The 18,514-nt window shown below is 52.1% G+C and overlaps 4 protein-coding genes across 4 annotated transcripts; 1 reads left to right on the forward strand and 3 right to left on the reverse strand.

Annotated features, from left to right (window-relative positions):
• Positions 1–60: 60 nt before the first annotated feature.
• Positions 61–6,751, reverse strand: PUNSTDRAFT_64626 (Sec7-domain-containing protein; the record flags this gene model as incomplete). Its single annotated transcript, XM_007382217.1, has 20 exons — positions 61–201; positions 252–378; positions 427–568; positions 626–916; positions 972–1,172; positions 1,229–1,512; positions 1,566–1,896; positions 1,946–2,051; positions 2,110–2,283; positions 2,334–2,522; positions 2,574–2,679; positions 2,734–3,191; positions 3,240–3,562; positions 3,613–3,809; positions 3,857–3,984; positions 4,031–4,541; positions 4,607–4,791; positions 4,851–5,124; positions 5,176–5,301; positions 5,358–6,751. The coding sequence occupies 20 exons, from the start codon at positions 6,749–6,751 to the stop codon at positions 61–63; spliced, it is 5,688 nt and encodes a 1,895-aa protein (XP_007382279.1).
• A 168-nt stretch (positions 6,752–6,919) lies between these two features.
• On the forward strand, positions 6,920–8,479 carry PUNSTDRAFT_100533 (Deoxyhypusine synthase; the record flags this gene model as incomplete). The annotated part of the gene is made up of 6 exons (XM_007382218.1): positions 6,920–7,111; positions 7,161–7,634; positions 7,690–7,899; positions 7,951–7,980; positions 8,031–8,135; positions 8,176–8,479. The coding sequence occupies 6 exons, from the start codon at positions 6,920–6,922 to the stop codon at positions 8,275–8,277; spliced, it is 1,113 nt and encodes a 370-aa protein (XP_007382280.1). The 3' UTR covers positions 8,278–8,479.
• A 1,344-nt stretch (positions 8,480–9,823) lies between these two features.
• PUNSTDRAFT_100537 (uncharacterized protein) lies at positions 9,824–12,297 on the reverse strand. Its single transcript, XM_007382219.1, has 14 exons — positions 11,888–12,297; positions 11,657–11,829; positions 11,471–11,602; positions 11,374–11,420; positions 11,233–11,321; positions 11,112–11,173; positions 11,011–11,059; positions 10,871–10,948; positions 10,603–10,812; positions 10,528–10,556; positions 10,451–10,475; positions 10,117–10,400; positions 10,044–10,063; positions 9,824–9,985 (listed from the first exon to the last, which is right to left on the reverse strand). The coding sequence occupies exons 1-14, from the start codon at positions 12,263–12,265 to the stop codon at positions 9,975–9,977; spliced, it is 1,587 nt and encodes a 528-aa protein (XP_007382281.1). The 5' UTR covers positions 12,266–12,297; the 3' UTR covers positions 9,824–9,974.
• A 1,672-nt stretch (positions 12,298–13,969) lies between these two features.
• PUNSTDRAFT_125466 (aspartyl-tRNA synthetase cytoplasmic) lies at positions 13,970–18,103 on the reverse strand. Its single transcript, XM_007382220.1, has 16 exons — positions 17,549–18,103; positions 17,441–17,498; positions 17,298–17,393; positions 17,025–17,245; positions 16,891–16,971; positions 16,771–16,836; positions 16,470–16,716; positions 16,262–16,422; positions 15,990–16,209; positions 15,878–15,933; positions 15,638–15,821; positions 15,376–15,584; positions 14,774–15,325; positions 14,623–14,721; positions 14,361–14,573; positions 13,970–14,303 (listed from the first exon to the last, which is right to left on the reverse strand). The coding sequence occupies exons 1-16, from the start codon at positions 18,086–18,088 to the stop codon at positions 14,223–14,225; spliced, it is 3,084 nt and encodes a 1,027-aa protein (XP_007382282.1). The 5' UTR covers positions 18,089–18,103; the 3' UTR covers positions 13,970–14,222.
• Between the last annotated feature and the right edge of the window lie 411 nt (positions 18,104–18,514).

Raw genomic sequence — 18,514 nt, forward strand, 5'->3', positions numbered from 1 at the left:
TGCGTGAGGACTTGTAAATATTGAACGGAACATAAAGGTGCAATCTACCATGATACAATATTATGAAGACGAATCCATGATCCCTTGAACATAACCAACACGTGAAAAATAGCTGCGCAATCCTTCCCTTATTTCAGGTGCCAGGTCACGGGCAAGAATATCGACAGCAATGGGGTACACCGCGGGGAGGTATCTCGAGAACTAGAAAGGCTTAATAAATGCAAGGAGGGCTGATCGCAATGGGCACTCACTGCCTTCTCATCGAACCGCGAGAATCCATGTAGAATCTCGGCCACGACAGGCGTCCACGCAGCGATGTTCTTCGCTTGGGTATCGGGTCGCAACTTGCTATAGTCTTGCAGTACACCCATCCCGAGACTAGCAGGAGGTAAGGGTACGAAAGAGCGGAAGATTTAGCCGACGCACGGTAAAAGCTTATCGGCTATTTGTGGCCGCGCAGATCGATGGTCTGCTCGCGGGTCGTAGTACATTTGCAGTAATATATGCACCAACGTGGACGCGCTACTTGATTCCTGCTTGAGAAGATTGGGCAAGTGTTTCATGAAGCCTTGCAGAGCACAATGAGAAGTGTACATGATGATGAGGTTCGCCAATTTCCACTCACCCACTTTCCACAGGCCAGTGCGCAATTCCTTGTCCTCGTTAAACATTCGTGCGAACTGGTAGCTATGGTCGAGAACCGCCATTAAGCGCAATAATTGTTCAGGAGGGATGGTGTCGTAGACTTGTTTACTCCTGAGGAGATCGTTCGTGGTCTCGATAAGTAGCAGTTGTAGCACGCATTTGACTATGATCTGCTTGAACACCCTTCGGCGCTCGGATAATGACATGACGTCGTTCGACTTCGAGCTGTTGGGAGACAGCGGAGCTGGCAAAATAGTCGAGCCATCGTTCTCTGCAATCATGCATGAGGCGGCGGTAACAGTGAATCAGTGCAAAATGCGGTATACCGTTTTCAGGTGCCTCTGACGTGTTACCGTCGATTTCCGTCCGGAGACTTTCATCGAAGAGTTGATGTGGAGTTGTTGTCTTGTATAAACGGATGAACGTCGTGACGACCCGCTCCCATCTCGCCGGGCTGAGTTTCCTAACGTTGTTTTCGAGCAGTTGCTGCAAGCAAGACGTGCCGATACGAGCAAGGGTGTCGTTCTCTGCAAGTCTGGAATTCAGTATGCTAGAAGAAAGCATCGTCAAGGAGCACCGCTACCTTGACAGATACAGACGCAGAGCAGGTCCAGTAAGCCGTCGAGGAAGCGTTCGAGGATATCGAAGTGGAAGGTGTACAGGTCGACGAGGTCGCGCAAGGCCTGTATCATGGTGGTTGATAGCCAAACGCTCATGTCCTCCTGCGTACTGAAACGAGATAGATCTTGACTCGACTTCAGGACCGCAAAAATCGGGAAAAGTAACTCCTGGCAGACTGTATCCCAAAAGGCAACAGGGTATGATGAACCGTAAGTCTTCAGAGTTGTAAATAGCGAATCGAGGGCTCTGGAGAGTCCCTGATTAGCATCATTGCCCATCAAAGAGGACAGGCCACTGACAGCCGCCGGACTTCCAGATCTTCTCCGTTCATGATTATGTCGTAAAAACCAAACAGGACAGGGAACCAAAATTTGATCATCGGGTCATCGATAGACTGCTTAGCAAGGTCGACGTCGTTGTTCAGAGCACATTCCGGGCATTCCAGCATGACGGGTATAACGCCCCTCAACATGGCGATCGCCAGAAGGCTGATTTTTTGAAACTTGCTCGCTTTGCAAAAGTCGGTGATGCAAACGGTCAAATCCGCAAACGAGCCATGCCGAACTATAGCCGAGAAGTGTTCCTTATTGAGACGCGTGACGATTTCGAAAGCTGAGTTGACGATCCGTTCTGGAATAAAATGAACGACGCCTCTGATAATCGATGATACCTTTCCTACCTGTGAGCACTTTCGCCGCCGCTGTGAATACGCCGAACATGGTTCGCCACCCAGATCTTAGGTTCTGGACTCGGGCTTGGATCATCTGCTGCAAACATTGCAAAACCTGCAAAGGCAGTCTAGTCAGCTCAAGAATTCGTCAGAAGACTCATAGATGATTATACCATATCCCTGATCTCGGGATTTGCGTTGTGCACCATGGTGTACTCAAATGGCTTCAAGAAATCCTTCTGGAACTTGAAGTGGGGCAATTCCTCTTTCTCCAAAAACCGCATGGCCAGTTGGCGTAGAGAATCTAGAGCGAAAAATCCCACGTGCGGATTGTTGTGGCAACAGACCTGCAGACCCGCCAATGAGGATATGATAGGAACACAACCAAGAGATATACCTGGTTGAAATGCTCTCCAAGGATATCCCATAAATTAGACCATTCCAAACGAATGCGGTTCATGTTATAATACGATATCTCAACCAGTTTCTGGAGACTGAACAAGCGAGGATGCTGGGAGAGACCCGAGGACTGGATCTCTTCCCAGGACACATCACACAACGCCCGAACAAAATCCACAATGGCTGTCTAAAGGTAGGTTGAGTCCCGTACATGAGCTTTATAGACGGAATTGCTCACTCCGGATAAATAATGGCTAAGCGAAAATACCATATCTGCAGCCACCGTGATGTGCGTCGACCGACTTTCGTTCGCCAGCTCCTCGGCTGGGAGCTTCCGCAATCGCCTAAGTGATGGCATATGGGAGTCAGTCTTTACCATCGGTGACATCACGACTTACCCTTTCCTACCGGCATCCACATCGACTCCGCTGGTAATAAGTTGCATGTGCTCAAGTTGACTGACGCATTGCAGGACTTCGCGCCATGAGCCCTTTAGGTTGTTGCCATCCGTAACAGCAATGTCGAGAAGAGCTTTGATGGCCTCCATATTTTTAGCCTTCATTTCACCCAGGTTGTTCAAGAACGTGAATTTGGCAAGCGTCGTGACGAAAGCATTGCGTTCCAGTTCGAGATCGAAGAAGCATACGATCCTTATAGCGCTCTTAAAGCCATCTAAGCACAGTTCAACTATCTCCAGGTCGTCCGTGTCCTGTAGTGGATTGGACAGGCCCGCGAGGAAGGGTATCCACGCGACCTCGAACATCGGGCGGACGTGAACGAAATGGGACGCGCTGAAGAACTGATCTTCCGCTTTAGAACCTCGACGATGCGATCGCATCATTGTTCGTAGTAACGCCTGTATCTCGTCTTAGCTTAATAGCGTCGGAAACGGCGCAGGACACACCTCTGTCTTGTTCGCCATGCCATGAGATTTCATTATATATGCTTCTCGCTGAAGATCTCTGCCGACGTTGGCAAGCGCGCCTGCAATACCGACGTTTGGGGTGATGATATCGACTGCGGCCTCCACTTCATCCTTCATCCGAATTTCATTGCTTGCGATCTCATCGAACACCAACGACAAGTATTCCTCGGGAAGATCCACGCCGTCGTTGATGCCTCTATTGTTTTTGATGAAATCAGCTTTGGTCATTCGTTTCTTGACCTGAGGATTATGTTGATCCGTGTTAAGCATGACGGTTGAATAGGCCAGGACATATGCGGCATCTATGCTCATTAGATCAGAGGTGAAGGCGTATAACTCAGACAGTACGGACCAGCGTTTGCAAACGGCGTCTGCGGATTACCAGCGATGTATCTCTCCGCGAATTTAAGCATATAGCGATCAATTTTCTGAGCTTCACCAGGCAAACGGAACGATTGCAAGAAAAGTCGCAAGGCGTCGACAAATGATAAATCTTTGAAGTCGAGAAGGTCCACGAAAGCATGCATGATGGCTATGTTCTGTTCGTCTCTGAGGCAACGTCAAATTGAGTATACGTTCAAGCGAGTCTTCCTTACCCTTCTCCGAGATACTCTCCTATCATTGCTTTGCTCAAGCCGTCAGTATACAGCAGAAATTTCGCGATGTCCTGAGGATTTCGGTTGGGTATGAAGCCAGTTTCTAAGAAGAATTCGACACCCTGGTTCTATGTTAATCATGGATGTCGATGTCTCTGCTGCGCGAATGCTCACGCTTTTGGGTTTCATATTGAATTTCTTGACACCTTCGAGCAATGTCGTCTTTTTTTGCCTAGCACTTTCGAATCGGTTAGGGTCATCACCAAGGTCTGGCGTCGCCTGACGTGTCGCTTCCAGGGCGGAGGACAAACTGAACCGTTCCTGTGATTGAGAAGCGTTGTCCGCAACTAACGTATCCTGATGGCTATCGTCGCTGATGGTCCGTGAGATGGTGTCGGTAGGGTCCACGACTGTTTTACTGCTAGCGGTGCCCCAAACTACCAGGGACTTCAAGATCGCGACGAGGCACTCAAGGCCTTGACGTTTGAGTTGCCGCTCGGATAACCCCACGGTGGACGGGTCAATGCTCCCAGAGACTGCTAAAGACGTGGTTGTATATGAAGGCGGTACGCTGCTATGAGGAGTCTTGGTCGTCGGAGCGACGGACGGACTTGGTGGTTCAGCGCTCTTCTGTTGGGTTCCGCTGATTTGGCTCGTTGCGATTTTCGAGATTAAATTGGCGATGCTGTTGGGAACAATGCAGGTAACTCGTAAATTGTGAATGGATTGACATAGATGAAGGGAACTGACTGCTCGTAAATGTTATCGCTGGCCTCGCTGTCGCAGTCGTAGTTTAGGTAGATCTCGACTAGTGCCTGCGGATCTTGGCAAAGCCGGTAGAACATGCCAAGAATGACGCCCTTCTGCTTAAGCGTCGAACTTTTCATCTCTATAATAGGGATGAAGATCTCATGCAAGAGTACTTCGATCTCTTTCTATGGAAAGTTCAGGTCAGAAGGTCAGCACATGCAACGCTATGACATAACGTAATCACCTTCAACTTCGTTCGCATCCCGGAGAGAACCCTCCAGAATATTTCGACGCTCAGCTCGAAAACCTGAGGAACAGGGCTGACGGCGTTGCGGCTTAAGCTTAGGCACAGGTACTGATTGACGGCTTGAACAAAGGGCGTGGCTTCGTGAGAAGAGCTCGAGTAAATGAGGGCAGATGGAGAGACGAAAAGCGGCATGTACGAGTTAAGGACGGTCAAGACGAGGTGGAGCGAGAGAAGTTTGGATCTCATAGAATGCGATTTTAGGTCACGTTCGCTGCAGACGGATTTAGCAAGCATCGTCACAGCACGGGATGGGGTTATAAACCTTTCAGAATTCAACGGCTTCATGGTCAATTTGCATAGTGCGCGAAACACCAAGAAGGCGTCCTTGACGAAGAGGTCGTTGGCGGACAGCTGATGGAATGGACGCTGTGCTTCATGGTCGGAATTCCTGTGCCCAAGTGATCAGGCACGTAAGGCAGCGTGACTTCGGGGTAAATGGCTCACTGAACGGAGGCATCTCTTTGCGTCCTAGTCCCAGCTGTGCTGGCAGCCTCCTCAGCGTTGTCAACGTAGGTCCCCACAGCTGGCGACCCGTTGACCCGCTCGATAGCCTCGTCCGCTATCTGTGAATCTTGTCGTTCTGCATTGGCGACAACACCGTTCTCTGAGAGAGCTGGCGGAGTGAGCGGCGGTAACGTATGTGTCTCGGGAGTGGAGGCCGACGTTGACGGTCGTTTGGAAGACGATACACTCCGGGGAGTCCCCAGATCCATGCGTTCCTGTTCACTATACGTGGGGGCCGTTGAATCCGCCTCTACCTTACACCTGGTGAACACATGATGCACCATCTGTGTGAGACCGCCCTGAGCAACTGTTTGGGTAATGGGGTCCGTGCTCAACAGAAACACGTTGTAGACGGTCCGAACTGCCTTCAGGAGCGAAGATTGGTGTACCAGAGTGGTGGAAGAGAGAACGATGGCGAGCAATGCTTTGACTATCTGCAGAGAGACGGGATCAGGGGTGGTCTCAGTATGGCAAGCTGTGATGGTGTGCACGACGAGATCCACGAGCGAGGGAGGGGGTATGCTGGCTTGTGAGCCTGAGGTGGAATGTCGGGAGGGACGTGGGGATGGGGGCGGCGATGCAAAATCATGGGTTTCGGCATCGGGGTCGACGAAGAAGGAGTACGATATTAACTTGGATATGCAGTCGAGGCTTGCAATCATGAGCTTCTCGTTCCGGGTCTCGCAAGCGAGGCGTAAGGGCTCGAAAATTTCCCTGGGTTTGTCGCCACCTTCTCCGGCGCGAACCATCTCCAGTGCTCGCTGAACGCTCTCCTTCAATGGTGCAGACCTCTTTGCCTCTCGCGAAGCAGCGATCGTCTCCAGTGCAGAGGAAATCAGAACTACAGACACGGTATTTCCCCGTGACATAGTAAGGGAGCGTTTATGGGTGGCAGACCCAGGTGTTGGGGGCTGCAGCGTTGACGGCGTTGATGGGATATGGCCGTTCAGTTGTAAACCAGCTGGACGGTTCGCTGACTTCCGCGAGTCGTTGCGCGCAGGCGGAGTGACCGGCTCATGGATCTCGTCGATGGCCTTCGCGGGAGGAGTAGGCGGTCCCGGAGTGGGTGGGCTTTCGGTACGGTATGTGCCGTTTGCCCCATTCGTCGGTTGAGGTCCGTCGTGAGCAACATCGGATGGGGTACTAGTGCTGCTCGTGAACGTAGGATCCGGCTCCACTGGCCCCGCCAAAATTACTGTAGGTCCGGCCTCAGCGCTTTCGGGACTGTACGTAGCAGTGGTCGACCGTTGAAGCAAGCTAGTGGGAGGTTCTTCGCCGGGCGGCGAGCGCGGTAATGCTACGTTCGCAGCGTGCTGAACATCAGCATCAGCCATGTTCGCAGATAGGAGAGTCAACACGGCGCGCAAGCGGGCGCTGCGCGGTCGGGAAAAGCAGCAGAGACGTTCGGCGCGTTCGCCAGCGTGCGACGCACGACCGCGGATGTAAGGCTGTGGCTGCGCTCCGATTCCCGATGCTATAAATTGTACATGTCTCTTTCCTTCATGTCCAGCATACCAGCCGATGCGTCCGCTGCCGTCCTCAAGAAATCAGATCCCATTCCTGAGGACACCGTCTCAGTCCAGGGACCCAACTTCGAAGAACCGATTAGCCTGCAAGGATTGCTGCAAAGCTATGAGCGCATTGGTTTTCAGGCGAACAGCCTGAGCAAGGCCATCTCGATTGTCAACAAAATGGTGCCCGCGCTTGATCTTTCTTCGGAACTAGTTGCTGATCTATCACCAGCGAGCATGGCGGCTCTCCGACGAGCTCGTACGAGAGGACGAGGCGGATGAGTATAAGGATACCGCGATTCGCGCGCAGACACGATGCAACGTCTTTCTAGGCTACACATCGAACCTGATATCGTCCGGACTTAGAGAAATCATTCTATACCTCGTTAAACACAAACATGTGGCCGCTATCGTCACCACGGCGGGAGGTATCGAGGAAGATTTCATCAAGTGCCTTGGCAAAACCTACCTTGCTGACTTCAACCTGGATGGCGCGGACTTACGACGACGCGGGATGAACCGTATCGGCAATCTCGTTGTTCCAAATGATAACTACTGTAAATTTGAGGACTGGCTCATACCCATTCTGGACACCATGCTGGAAGAACAGAAGGCCAGCGGAGATGTCTGGACACCAAGCAAACTTATCCGAAGACTAGGAAAAGAGATCAACCACGAAGAGTCTGTATATTACTGGGCCTACAAAGTGAATCCTGGATCTGCCCTGCGTATGGCCCCCACGCTAAGCCCAAGGTGTCCAGAATGACATTCCTGTCTTTTGTCCCGCGTTGACCGATGGATCATTGGGGGATATGCTATACTTTCATTCCTTTCGCTCTCCTGGACTCGTTGTCGACATCGTCCAGGACATCCGTAACCTGAACGAATTGGCTCGCAAGTCAAAGAAAGCTGGCATGATTATACTTGGAGGCGGCATTTGCAAACATCAGATAGCCAATTCGATGCTTTTCGTAGGTGCCTCCTGCGCCGTCGCCGTTGTGTGTCCTGACGTAATCGATTAGCGCAACGGGGCGGACTACTCCGTGTATATCGTATGTGGACAATCTTCGCTCACCGACGTTATGGTACTGATAGTCTGCAGAATACCGGACAGGAGTTTGACGGCTCGGACTCGGGTGCCAGACCAGATGAGGCTGTTTCATGGGGTAAAATCAGGGCCGGGGCGGAGACTGTTAAGGCAAGTGATGTTCGCTGTCCTAGTACACCGTGCTAAGCTCGAATTGCAGGTATACGCTGATGCAACTCTCGTGTTTCCGCTCCTAGTAGCAGCCACCTTCGCTCAGAAACCTGCAGTAGGCGTCAGCCCTGAGAACGTTCCAGTGGTTTGATTGTAAACGGCGGACGAAAGGCTGCCGCCTCGATGATAGCATTCGTTGGTACTACCGACATCATAATAGACGCAGATCAACGCGCTACGTGCCGTACCCACATTGATAATGAGAATATGTTGGGGGTGGTGCATGTCACAGTGTTATAAAGAGTTATATTCAAATCATGTCCTCGTCTAGCTCCTCGCTCCATAATCTGATGTTCCCTTGCATGATCTGTAACATCACGAGAGTGTCCTAGGCGGCCATCTCAGGCTTGTTGTCAAGTTCGCGGTCGACAGCATTGTCTAGCGCCTGCTTAGCGAGGTGACAGGCCTCTATCGGACTTTGCCATATCTCGTGGTAGCGCCAAGTTCAGCGCCAAAATCGAGCCGAGTAGGATGCAGCGCCGTGACCGAGACAGCTTCCTCATAGGCACCCTGGTATGTTTCCAAGGATGCCTTCGCCAACTCGCCCGTTCATTGGGATTGGACAAAGGCGGCTGAAGCTCCGCCAGGTAGCGGTGGTTATCGCATTTCCTGCACAACTAGGATAATGAGTGACGATGGTTCTGGATCAGGGAATAGATTATGCTCACATTCTGAGGTAGAACATCCGTGGCTCGCCCGCCTCCGCGTCGGGTTATGAAGCACGAATCCAGCGTGGGCTATCGTAAGACTTGCAATCCACAGCAAATTCGTTTCCTCTTCGTCAAAGGTGGCCATCGCTCACCTCGATGAGCGCTCGGACGTGAGTTATGACATCGGCAATTCAGAATTCAATGCATCGACTCCAGTTCGTAAAAGGAATCGTGCATACCGTCGTAGCGCTCAGCGGCGGTTTCCGCGAGCTAGAGATGCTCAGACTTGAGATGCTACTTAATCCCCTATGCTCCGACGTGGCATTTCGGCGACACGAATGAAAGATGCATACCGTCATCGTCACGACAGCTGGAGTTACCGATGGTCAACACTGGGGCGAAGAGTTTCATGGCATTCGTCTTTCAAGCCGCATGCAGTAGGGTAGTGGGTATCCACGGATGCGGCCGAATGATTTGTGCCCTTCGCCCGTCGTTTACCAAGGCACACTGAACTTGGCAGTTGAATAATGACGATGTTCAGTGCGCGACTGGTAAACCCATTGGCACATGCCCAGCATCATAATGCCTCTCCCACTATCGGAAGCCCCTGTATTGACACGCAACGACGGCTGAAGTGGGCCGCCGCTAGGTAATGTATTGCACATAGTAGCACATACATGTACCTAGTTTACCTGCACCAGTGCTGAAGCGGCGTGTCGGCTGTATAGCAGCTCACGGGGGCCGTGGATGCACTGTGTGCGCCAAGCCGTGCGTATTGACGTGCGGTGCGGCAACCGGTTGTTCCGCTATTGGGACCACGCCGGAAATATACCTACCTACCTACCTACCACCCGCACGTTGGGCGAAGGGTTCATGAGCCTACCTTCGGAGCTCAACTCAATGGGTCAGAGTATGATCGGTGATACGCTTTCTTACGGCACAGCGAGATGCTGAGGGATTTTTTCTTAGCACGCGCGCTTCGTTGAGGAAGACAAACAGCGTCTTGCAAATCTTCTGATTCACGTCATACAATGTAATAGGAAAGCGAAACCTTGTTCTTGACGTCCTACGGCGGCGGGGGATGATGCTTTGGCTTCTCTCCCCGCCAACTTTCCGGCGCGGGCCGCACGAATGCCTTTCAACCGACGCCTGCGACAACTATAGAGTCAACTCCGACACCAGGGTATCGTTATCACATTTAACGCACCATCATTTCCGACCCAGCCCCTAGGAGGTCGTTATTAACTTGGATTAGGCAGTTAAGCGCAGTGAAGACGCACCTCTGCAAGATCTTCTCTTCACCGAGATCAGCTTTCTCTGCCCTGTGCGAATGCTGCTCCTGCAGCGTTCTCACTTCGCGGTCGAGCAACTTGCGCTGAATGGTGGCGTTGGCGCGACATTTCTCAACCCGTTCGATGAGATCCTCTTCAAGACCAGCCAGGTGCATAGCGGTGGGTGTCAGGTGAGATACTGCCTCCTCTTGCACCACAAGAACAGTGCGCAAGTTCTGGGGTAAATACGACAGGATGGGCGAACCCCCGGTGGCCAGATCATAGGAAGAATTCTGGAGCACATCATCTGAGTATTGTTCGATTGCGTGGGGAGTCCTGTTACCTTGATGATATATGTCTTGGTAAAGCTGCAGAGCGGTTATTATCATCGTAACAGTATCGAACTTTCGACTTCCTTACCGCCAGTGGCGTTCGCGAAATTCCCGAATCTGCAATGATGAGAATAGCGTATACGCCCGCCAAACATACACGTACCTGATCGACGCAAAGTACGTAGAGAGCGAGACTGCGGGTGTCCATCTCCGCGAAATTCTTGACACCCAATGCCGTGGCTCTCTCCTCCACGCTCTGGATGTATTGACGTTGCGGACCGGGTCTGTAGGCCCGGAACTCGCGCAGAACCTTAGTCAAGCCATTGTCAGGGAGGCTCTTTGTGATCTCGAGAAGATTGTCGCCTAGCGGAATCTATCCGAAGAGAGATGAAAACCGTTGTCATGATCGACCTATATAAGCTTCTACTGACCATGGAATCATTTGCGCCAGACTCTCCGCGGAAATAAAGAGGCTCGTCAGAGACATTTTCGTAAATCACGCCATTCGGCTATGGGAGCGCGCACGCGCAGGTGAGAAGATTGTATGCTGTTTGAAGCGACTGCAACTTACAAACATGGAATTAAGTCTGTTCCCTGGAGCAGTGCCGAAGATGAAAGACCTGCAAAGAGATCATCAGGAGACGAGTCGTGGACCCGGGAAATTTCACTAACCTGAATTTGAGGTAATCGGAAGGAAGGCTCCGCGACCACATGGTGTCCATAGAGAGTTGAATCTACGCGAAGCAGTGTAGTCAACACATATTCGCTGTAGAAATCATGTCAAGGCACGGACCTTCTGATACGTGCTATAGAGGCGCCAAAGAACGTTGTTGAAAGCACCTCGTTCCTTCGTTGCAACAGCTGTCATAGCATCCTCCGCCGCTTAGATCCATCGTGGTTAGGATCATCATATGCTGTATCAATCATTCCAAACCTTCAACGAGATCCCCAGAGTGCGCAACCATGTCGACATGCACCAGACTGCAAGATGATCAGCTGTCAGGCCATTTTTGGTTTTGCCGAAACCGTACATAAAGCCGGCTTCGCTGCCCGTGGGATCTTCGAATGCGCGGATTAGACGAAGATTATCATAGACGATACCGCCATTAGGGTCCTTGCGGGTCCAGTTCTGCAGGGCATAAGAGCTCGCATACTCCATGTAGCTACTCGCCTCGATGTATCAGTCGCAGCGCAGTTGCAATTGGGCGTCTACGCACGGAAAGTGGCCTAGCGCATCTGCGAGTTGCTTGAGAGGAACAGCGATTTCGGCCGGAAGTATATCCCTTCCGGTGGTGTACGTGCCGGTCGCTCGGAAGTGCAGATCTACGGGCTCGAGCAAGAAAGCGCTAGCCAGAAAACAGTAGTCGCGGAACAATGCCGAAATCAAGACCTGCACGTTGGTCCAAACCTTTCAGACCAGTAGGTCTGGAATTAGGAGCGAAACATACCTGATCACCAGTTTCGATCGCGCGCACAACGTGACGCTCGATGGCGGCCGGTTTCAGTTCGCTCTTGACCGCATGACCGAGTTGACCATACGCGAGCAAACCCTTTCGTCCACCTGGTTGTTCGATGGTCATCCTCTTCAACAAGGAATCCAGGGGATCAAAGACGGCGGGAAGTGTGGCCAAGGGGTCATCGCGGGGAAGGAATCCGCGAGCCTTGGAGATACTGAAGATTGGTATCTTGTCACGTTGAGAGGTGCCGTTGCGTGCAATAGTGTGTTCCAACAACGGGTAGGGCTTGTACCCAGTATATGCCGCAGCCTGGGTAGCCAGAGTACGCCTTGCGAGCCAAGGAGGGGCATGAACAGGAGAGCGCAACATTCTTTGGGAGGAGGTGATGTCTTGCAGATGCCTTCCAGGGGAGTCGTTGTTGATGAAAGAGCGCTAGCAGACGATAGGACGCACACGACGATTTGTTTATGTCACCCAATTACGATCATCGACCACATGGCGCCATTCAACCGAATGGCTACTGGCATGGTCATCTTGTCACCTCGTCCAGTTGTTCGGAGACAATGTCCGAATGATTACGGCGTTCCGTTCAATCCCGCAAGGGCGGTTGGTAGACGTAGGCACACACATCCTCGCATTTGTTCTCGGGGAAGGCGGGAATCCGCAGCACTTCGAGCGGGCGTTGTTTCAGCAGGGCTAGCCTTGAGCGCTTGAGCCCTCGTGGCGGCTAGCAAGGAAGGCCGGACCGCCGCAGCAGGCACGATAGACGAAACAGGCAAGACACAAACAAACAACGGCCCCGACGGCGCTGAACTCAACTCGGAGTTACGGCATTAATTCTCGACCATCGTCAAGTACAGAAGCGACGCGCCTTTTGGCTCCCGAAGGGATCAACGTGGGTCTGATAACGCTCAAAAGTATGCCCGTTTCTATCGATAGGTCAGGACCTCCCTGATGTGCGATGGACGTAGTGGTAAACATCCATCACTCACTCTGGCGTCAGGATTTATTACACTGAACGCTCTTCTCGAGCCACAACGGACTGAAGGCGTGTTTTTCATACGTGACTTTCTGCAGACGTCCTCCTAGGAGCCATCTACTCAGCAGGGATTTCAGGTTATCGCTCCGGGCTATCACGGTATGGGCCGGTTGTCGCATCCCAGAGACGGCTTCACCAACAGCGTCTGGGCAGCGAGCTTTGTCCACCTCAAACACGACCACCTTGGGATCACGGACAAGGTACACGTTGCCGGTCATGATGTATGTAGGTGGAATGATCGCCTACCTACATGTTTCCCGTTACCCCGAGCACGTCGCAAGCGTCACCAAGACTCCTGCCTAGCACCTCCATTTTTCTTGGCCTTGCATATTGCATATGGTCCCCGGTCTGCCGAAGGCGCTCGTGGTAGGTTGCGAGAGCATCTTCCTACGCTTTGAAAAGCTGTCATACATTTTCTGAAACCATTCTGGAACGCAACTCGAGGCGTACTAGCACATAGGTGCGCTGAGACGTGCGCTGTAGTTGAGATAGATGCGAAAGAACAACAAGGATCGCATGGTTACGATTCAATTTTGCCCAGGCGGTTACAGGCAACAGGAGCCATCAATGCATCACGCGCGACCAGCGCAACATGTAAGAACCTACAATTGCTTGCTGAATCGTGGAGGAATCCGGACGCTGTCCGCAGAAGAGAATCCAACTATGCATCCACCTGATATGAAACACTCGTTTCACTTCTGTCCGCTCTCCCTCATTTCTTGCTCAAACATTTAGTGGCTTCATACATAGATAGCCATGCACATGTTCAGCCATAGTCTGAAGCCATTAAAGGCTCAGTGCAAAATTTATTCTGCCAGCATACTGCCAGAGGCATGCCGCGGTCAGAAATCTATTAATAAGCCACAATGTATCGGCCTGCTCGCTTTTCGTAGATTGCTCACTCCGAAACTAAGTATCTCCGTAATATCAAGATAATTCCCCTACTCTGATGTGTAACAAGTATCAAATCATCAGAGGTGCTGTGGGATGCTTGAGGCGGGCAAGAAAGGTATTTCACATCAGGTGAATGTCGCCAGATTGTTTCATATCAGGTGCATCCATATCCAGCTAGGATTGCAACCGCGCGGACCCAAGAACTTGATAGAAGTAAATACGACCCTTGCCCTCCCCGGAGACCTCAGAAGTACATTAGTATAACTACGTATTACGCACAGACAATCCGGAAGGAATCAAAGCAAGCTCTAGGATACAGCGAACTGCGAACGTGAACAAGGGAATATCTCTGTGATGTTTCCTCATATTATGATCGTGTGACGGCTTCCGTTATTACTTGTCCATTTGAAGCATGTTCATGATGGCCTGAATGCCTTTGACGCCGAGTCCGCCCTTAGGATAGCATACATACAGCTATAGAAGGGGATCATTCAGCATTGTCCGAAGGCACAAGTCGGATACAGGACTAACTGGTTCCTGGCGAGTCCCGAATTTGGATCGGAAATCATTCTTGGTCGTGAGGTGGAATGTGTGCGACAATCCATTGTAGGCCTTCTCCAGTGTTCGCACACGGAAACCTCCGATATTCTCTACACGGCTCATCTCTGCTGTTGCGCCTGCACCAAAGGTCGCAGTCTTAACGCCAGCGTCACCCAGCTTCTTGATGACATAGGCCAGTATATACTGCGAAGAGTCAGAAGGAGAAGGCAACGTCCGCACCATGACGGCTTACCTCAATCGCGCCCAGCGGTGCATGCGGGAATTCTAGCGCCCACTTAATCTGGAAGCCATGCGCAACGGATAATTGCGCTAATACGACGAGTGCACACATCTAAGCATGGTGTTCAGTCCTCTATATTTGAGTCGCGGCGGGCACGCCGTACCTTTCCCTCTTTATCACGAGCATAGAAGTAGCGACGATGCGCCATGTCATCGAGTGGACGTACGCCCGTCAGGTGAATCTGTGAACCTTTGCGGTGATCCGCCCAGTCCTTGCATCGCTCCTCGATTTCTTGCTTCAAAGCCTCGTCCATGGGTCCGTCAACTTCGTGAATCTTCACACCCTCTCGTTCGGCACGGTGGATCTTGCGCCTCACGGTTTTGTCGCTATCGGGATCGACGTCGGTAGGGTTGATCCTCTCTTCCGCCACTGCGATGAGAGCGCTCCAGCCTAGCTTCTCAGCCAAATATTGCTCCGTGTGCTTATCGATGCAGCACCAGACCGGCTTCAACTTCTTCTCAGTTCGGAGGTAGTCGAGATAGGCATCGACGACCCTGGGTATCTGCTTCACGTCGCAAAGCGGATTGCCGAAAGTGACGGCAAAACCATTCGAGGGAATGTATCCAACGGCAGCGCCCGTGTTCTCATCCCGCCAAACCGTCCAAGCAGGGTCAACCCAAGATGTATTCGTTGCATCCCCATATTTCGCGATCAACTAAGAGCACATATGTGAGAACTCCAATAACCATCTAGAGCGATACTTACGTTCTCAAGTGGAGGCAGTTCATGTTGACCTGAGCCTGGTGCAAACGTGGTAGATTCTGGCCCGTGAAGGATCGTCGCTGCTGCCGCTGCCATGGTTGCTTCACCGAGATCTTGTCCATTCTTCGCAAAGCTGCGAGGATCCCTTGGAAACAAACTGGCCCATCGGACATTCCCTAATTTCAAGAAGAGGAATACAACACGCTCCAATCCTGCGAGGAGAGCAATAAACACAAGGATCTTCCAAGAATATACAAAATCTTACCGATGCCACCTCCACCGTGGGGAGGGCATCCCCACTTGAACCCGTCGAGGTATTCCTTCATTGTGTCCGGATGAATCCCGTTCGCCTTCATCTTCTCCTCGAGCAAGGGAGCATGATGTATACGCTGGCCACCCGAAAGGACCTCCTCTCCTCGGATGAAGAAGTCATATGAATTGGTAAGTTTCTGTTGCCAAGTAATTTTACTATTTTTTTTTTGCACGCAAGCACAGTCATACGCACGGAATCCGTCGGGTCGGGCATAGTATAGAAAGGTCTTGCGGAAGCAGGGAATTTGTCTAAGATATGAATGATCAGCTTGGAAGCCTTTTCGCAAGCAATGAATGTTCCTCACCCAAGATGTAGTAATCAGTGCCGAATTTTTCCTTGACAACCTTGCCAAGTGCCACCTCAGCTTTCGTACTAAGATCCTCCATGGGATCTGCAGGGTTGCCTTCTTCATCCCTCCAACCGCTCTCGTTTAACATCTTGACAGCGTCTGCAAACTTGAGCCGCGGAGTCTTGTCAAGGAAGACGAGATCGTCGTGGGGATAAGTGCGCTTCACCGCCTCGATCTGCTAAAAGCATTGGCATCCGGCCTCTACCGACACCAATGAGATTACACACCTCTTGCCGGTACTGTGACTGTAGCCCTCGGAAGATATTCAAGAGCATGCCATCTATGACATCGATCACCTCGTGGTAATGGCTTTCGAACGCCATCTCGAGATCGAGTCCGATAAACTCGGTCAAGTGGCGGTGAGTATTCGAATTCTCGGCACGGAAGACTACGTGGAATCAGCTTTATGTGCGCGATGTGATGCTAAGAACCTACCTGGACCGATCTCATAAACACGCTCCATGTCCGCGGCGATGCACATCTGCTTGGCGAGCTGCGGACTCTGTGCCAAGAAAACTGGGCGCCTGAAGTAGTCGACCTTGAAAACAGCAGCTCCCGACTCCGCAGTCGCCTCCTGGAATTTCGAAGATTGAATCTCCGTGAACCCCTGTGCGTCGAGATATTCGCGGAAAAGGCGACAGATCCCGGCGTGAATGCGGAAAATAGCTTGCGACGCAGGGGACTACAGGCGACTTTGAGAAGCTGCTGAAAGAAATTATCCTAAATGACAACGCACTCGAAGATCCAGAACGCGATTGTCCAAACGAGTTTTATCGCCAACATGTACAAAGTGCGCGTCGTCCTAACGAATTTCACGTCACCATGCGGGACGAAGAAGCGAATAGCTTAGGCTAACCTTCGTTGTTTCCTGATGCGAACGCGAAACATCTTCGACTTGGAACGGCAAGCTCACCGTAGGATGCGCGACAACGTGAATCTGCAAATGCTTTGTTACATCGAATTCGCTGGATAGTCGTAAGGGCAGCGCACTGTCTCGATCCTGAGCTCGAGGTCGTGCAAGGTGGTGCTCTTAATTTCGCCTTGTTCTTCTGGTGGATTCTGCAGCGTGCCGGAGACGAGCACGACGGTTTCACGGCTGATGCCCTCCGCCCATCTCACCATGTTTTGCGAAACGCGACCCTGCTCCTCCGTAAGCACACCCTGGATCGTTGCAAATCGCTGTCGGAAGAGGATAAAGACGATTTTCGGACCTTGCACAGACTGTTAGCGACTTGACGCGCTCCCGATAAACATGATGCTCACCAACTGGTCTAAGATGGTGTACGCGAGCACGAAAGTGGATCTTGTCACCGGCTTTATGCACCTCACCCAAATCCACAAGCGAGTCAAGCTTGCGCTCTATTCTTGTTCAGTATTGGCACGATATGGTCGTCAATGATACTCGCCTGATCGCTCCTGCGACATGTTCAGGGGCAAGTCACCGTAATGCTCTCGCAGAGGGTCCTGCAAATCTTTCAGGCAAACTCAAGACATAACGAATGCATGCGACAAACCTCTTCCCAAGCCTTACGCTTGCGCTGCTCGCGGGCTTTGGCCTGAGCCTCGTTCTCCTCCTCGCGGTCCTCCTTCCGATTGATCCTCTGCTCTGTGAATGAGGGCCTGCGCTCGCGACTGGCGGGATGGGTCTTCGTGGCGAAGTCCGTGGTCTCCTCGGTGGGGTGCTTGTTGCGATCGGCGATGGTGCCGTTCGGCTTGGATCCGGAACGTTCCTTGGAGTGCTCCTTGGCATGATCGTAGGCCTGCGGAGAGCTGGTGCGACTGATGGTCTGCGAGCCATCCTCCGTGGCGGGTGTTCCAGGTGTCGACGAAGTCGGGCTGAGGAGCCTGCTGGTGCGCTTGGAGGCCTTGGTGAGGATTTTCTTGAGGCCAGACATGGCGCCGACGGGGAGAGAGGGCGCGTGTATGGAATGTCTGCTATGCCGACGTTCGTGTAAGCCCTTTTCAACCGCGCCCGGCCCATCATGACGTCGGGCTGGGCCCGTGACGTCGTCACGGTGTTGCGCGTCCTTCTCGTCAGCACCAGCGCGGGCCATGTTGGCGTCGGCGGCTTGGGGAACGGGCAAATCGTCTTATTCCACTCTGCGCCCTCGTATTTAACACCCCGGCAACGCGCCGAACGACGTCGCACATGCATGGTCCGGCTTCGACGCGGGTCAGGATGCTGACCAAACAGTGACGAGGCCTTTCTACCGGCGCGGACGGTGTCGGCTTCATCATCACCACACTGCTTATCATATGTGAGCGCTGTGGGTTGCATACAGTCTGTCAACTTCCCGATCCTCTCCGGCAGACACATTGGCCGGGCCGTCCCGGACTCTCCGCACGCGCAGGTCGACAGATACTAATAGTAGAAGCCCGATCTGCTAGGCGGGATGAAAGACGCCTGGCTTACTGCAGCTGCTTATATACGTCGCGCGCGAACACCGGAAAGCAGTTGCAGTATGCATGCAGTCTGTCTT

The sequence above is a fragment of the Punctularia strigosozonata genome, assembly GCF_000264995.1.
Source record: "Punctularia strigosozonata HHB-11173 SS5 unplaced genomic scaffold PUNSTscaffold_4, whole genome shotgun sequence".
NCBI classification, from domain to species: domain Eukaryota; kingdom Fungi; phylum Basidiomycota; class Agaricomycetes; order Corticiales; family Punctulariaceae; genus Punctularia; species Punctularia strigosozonata.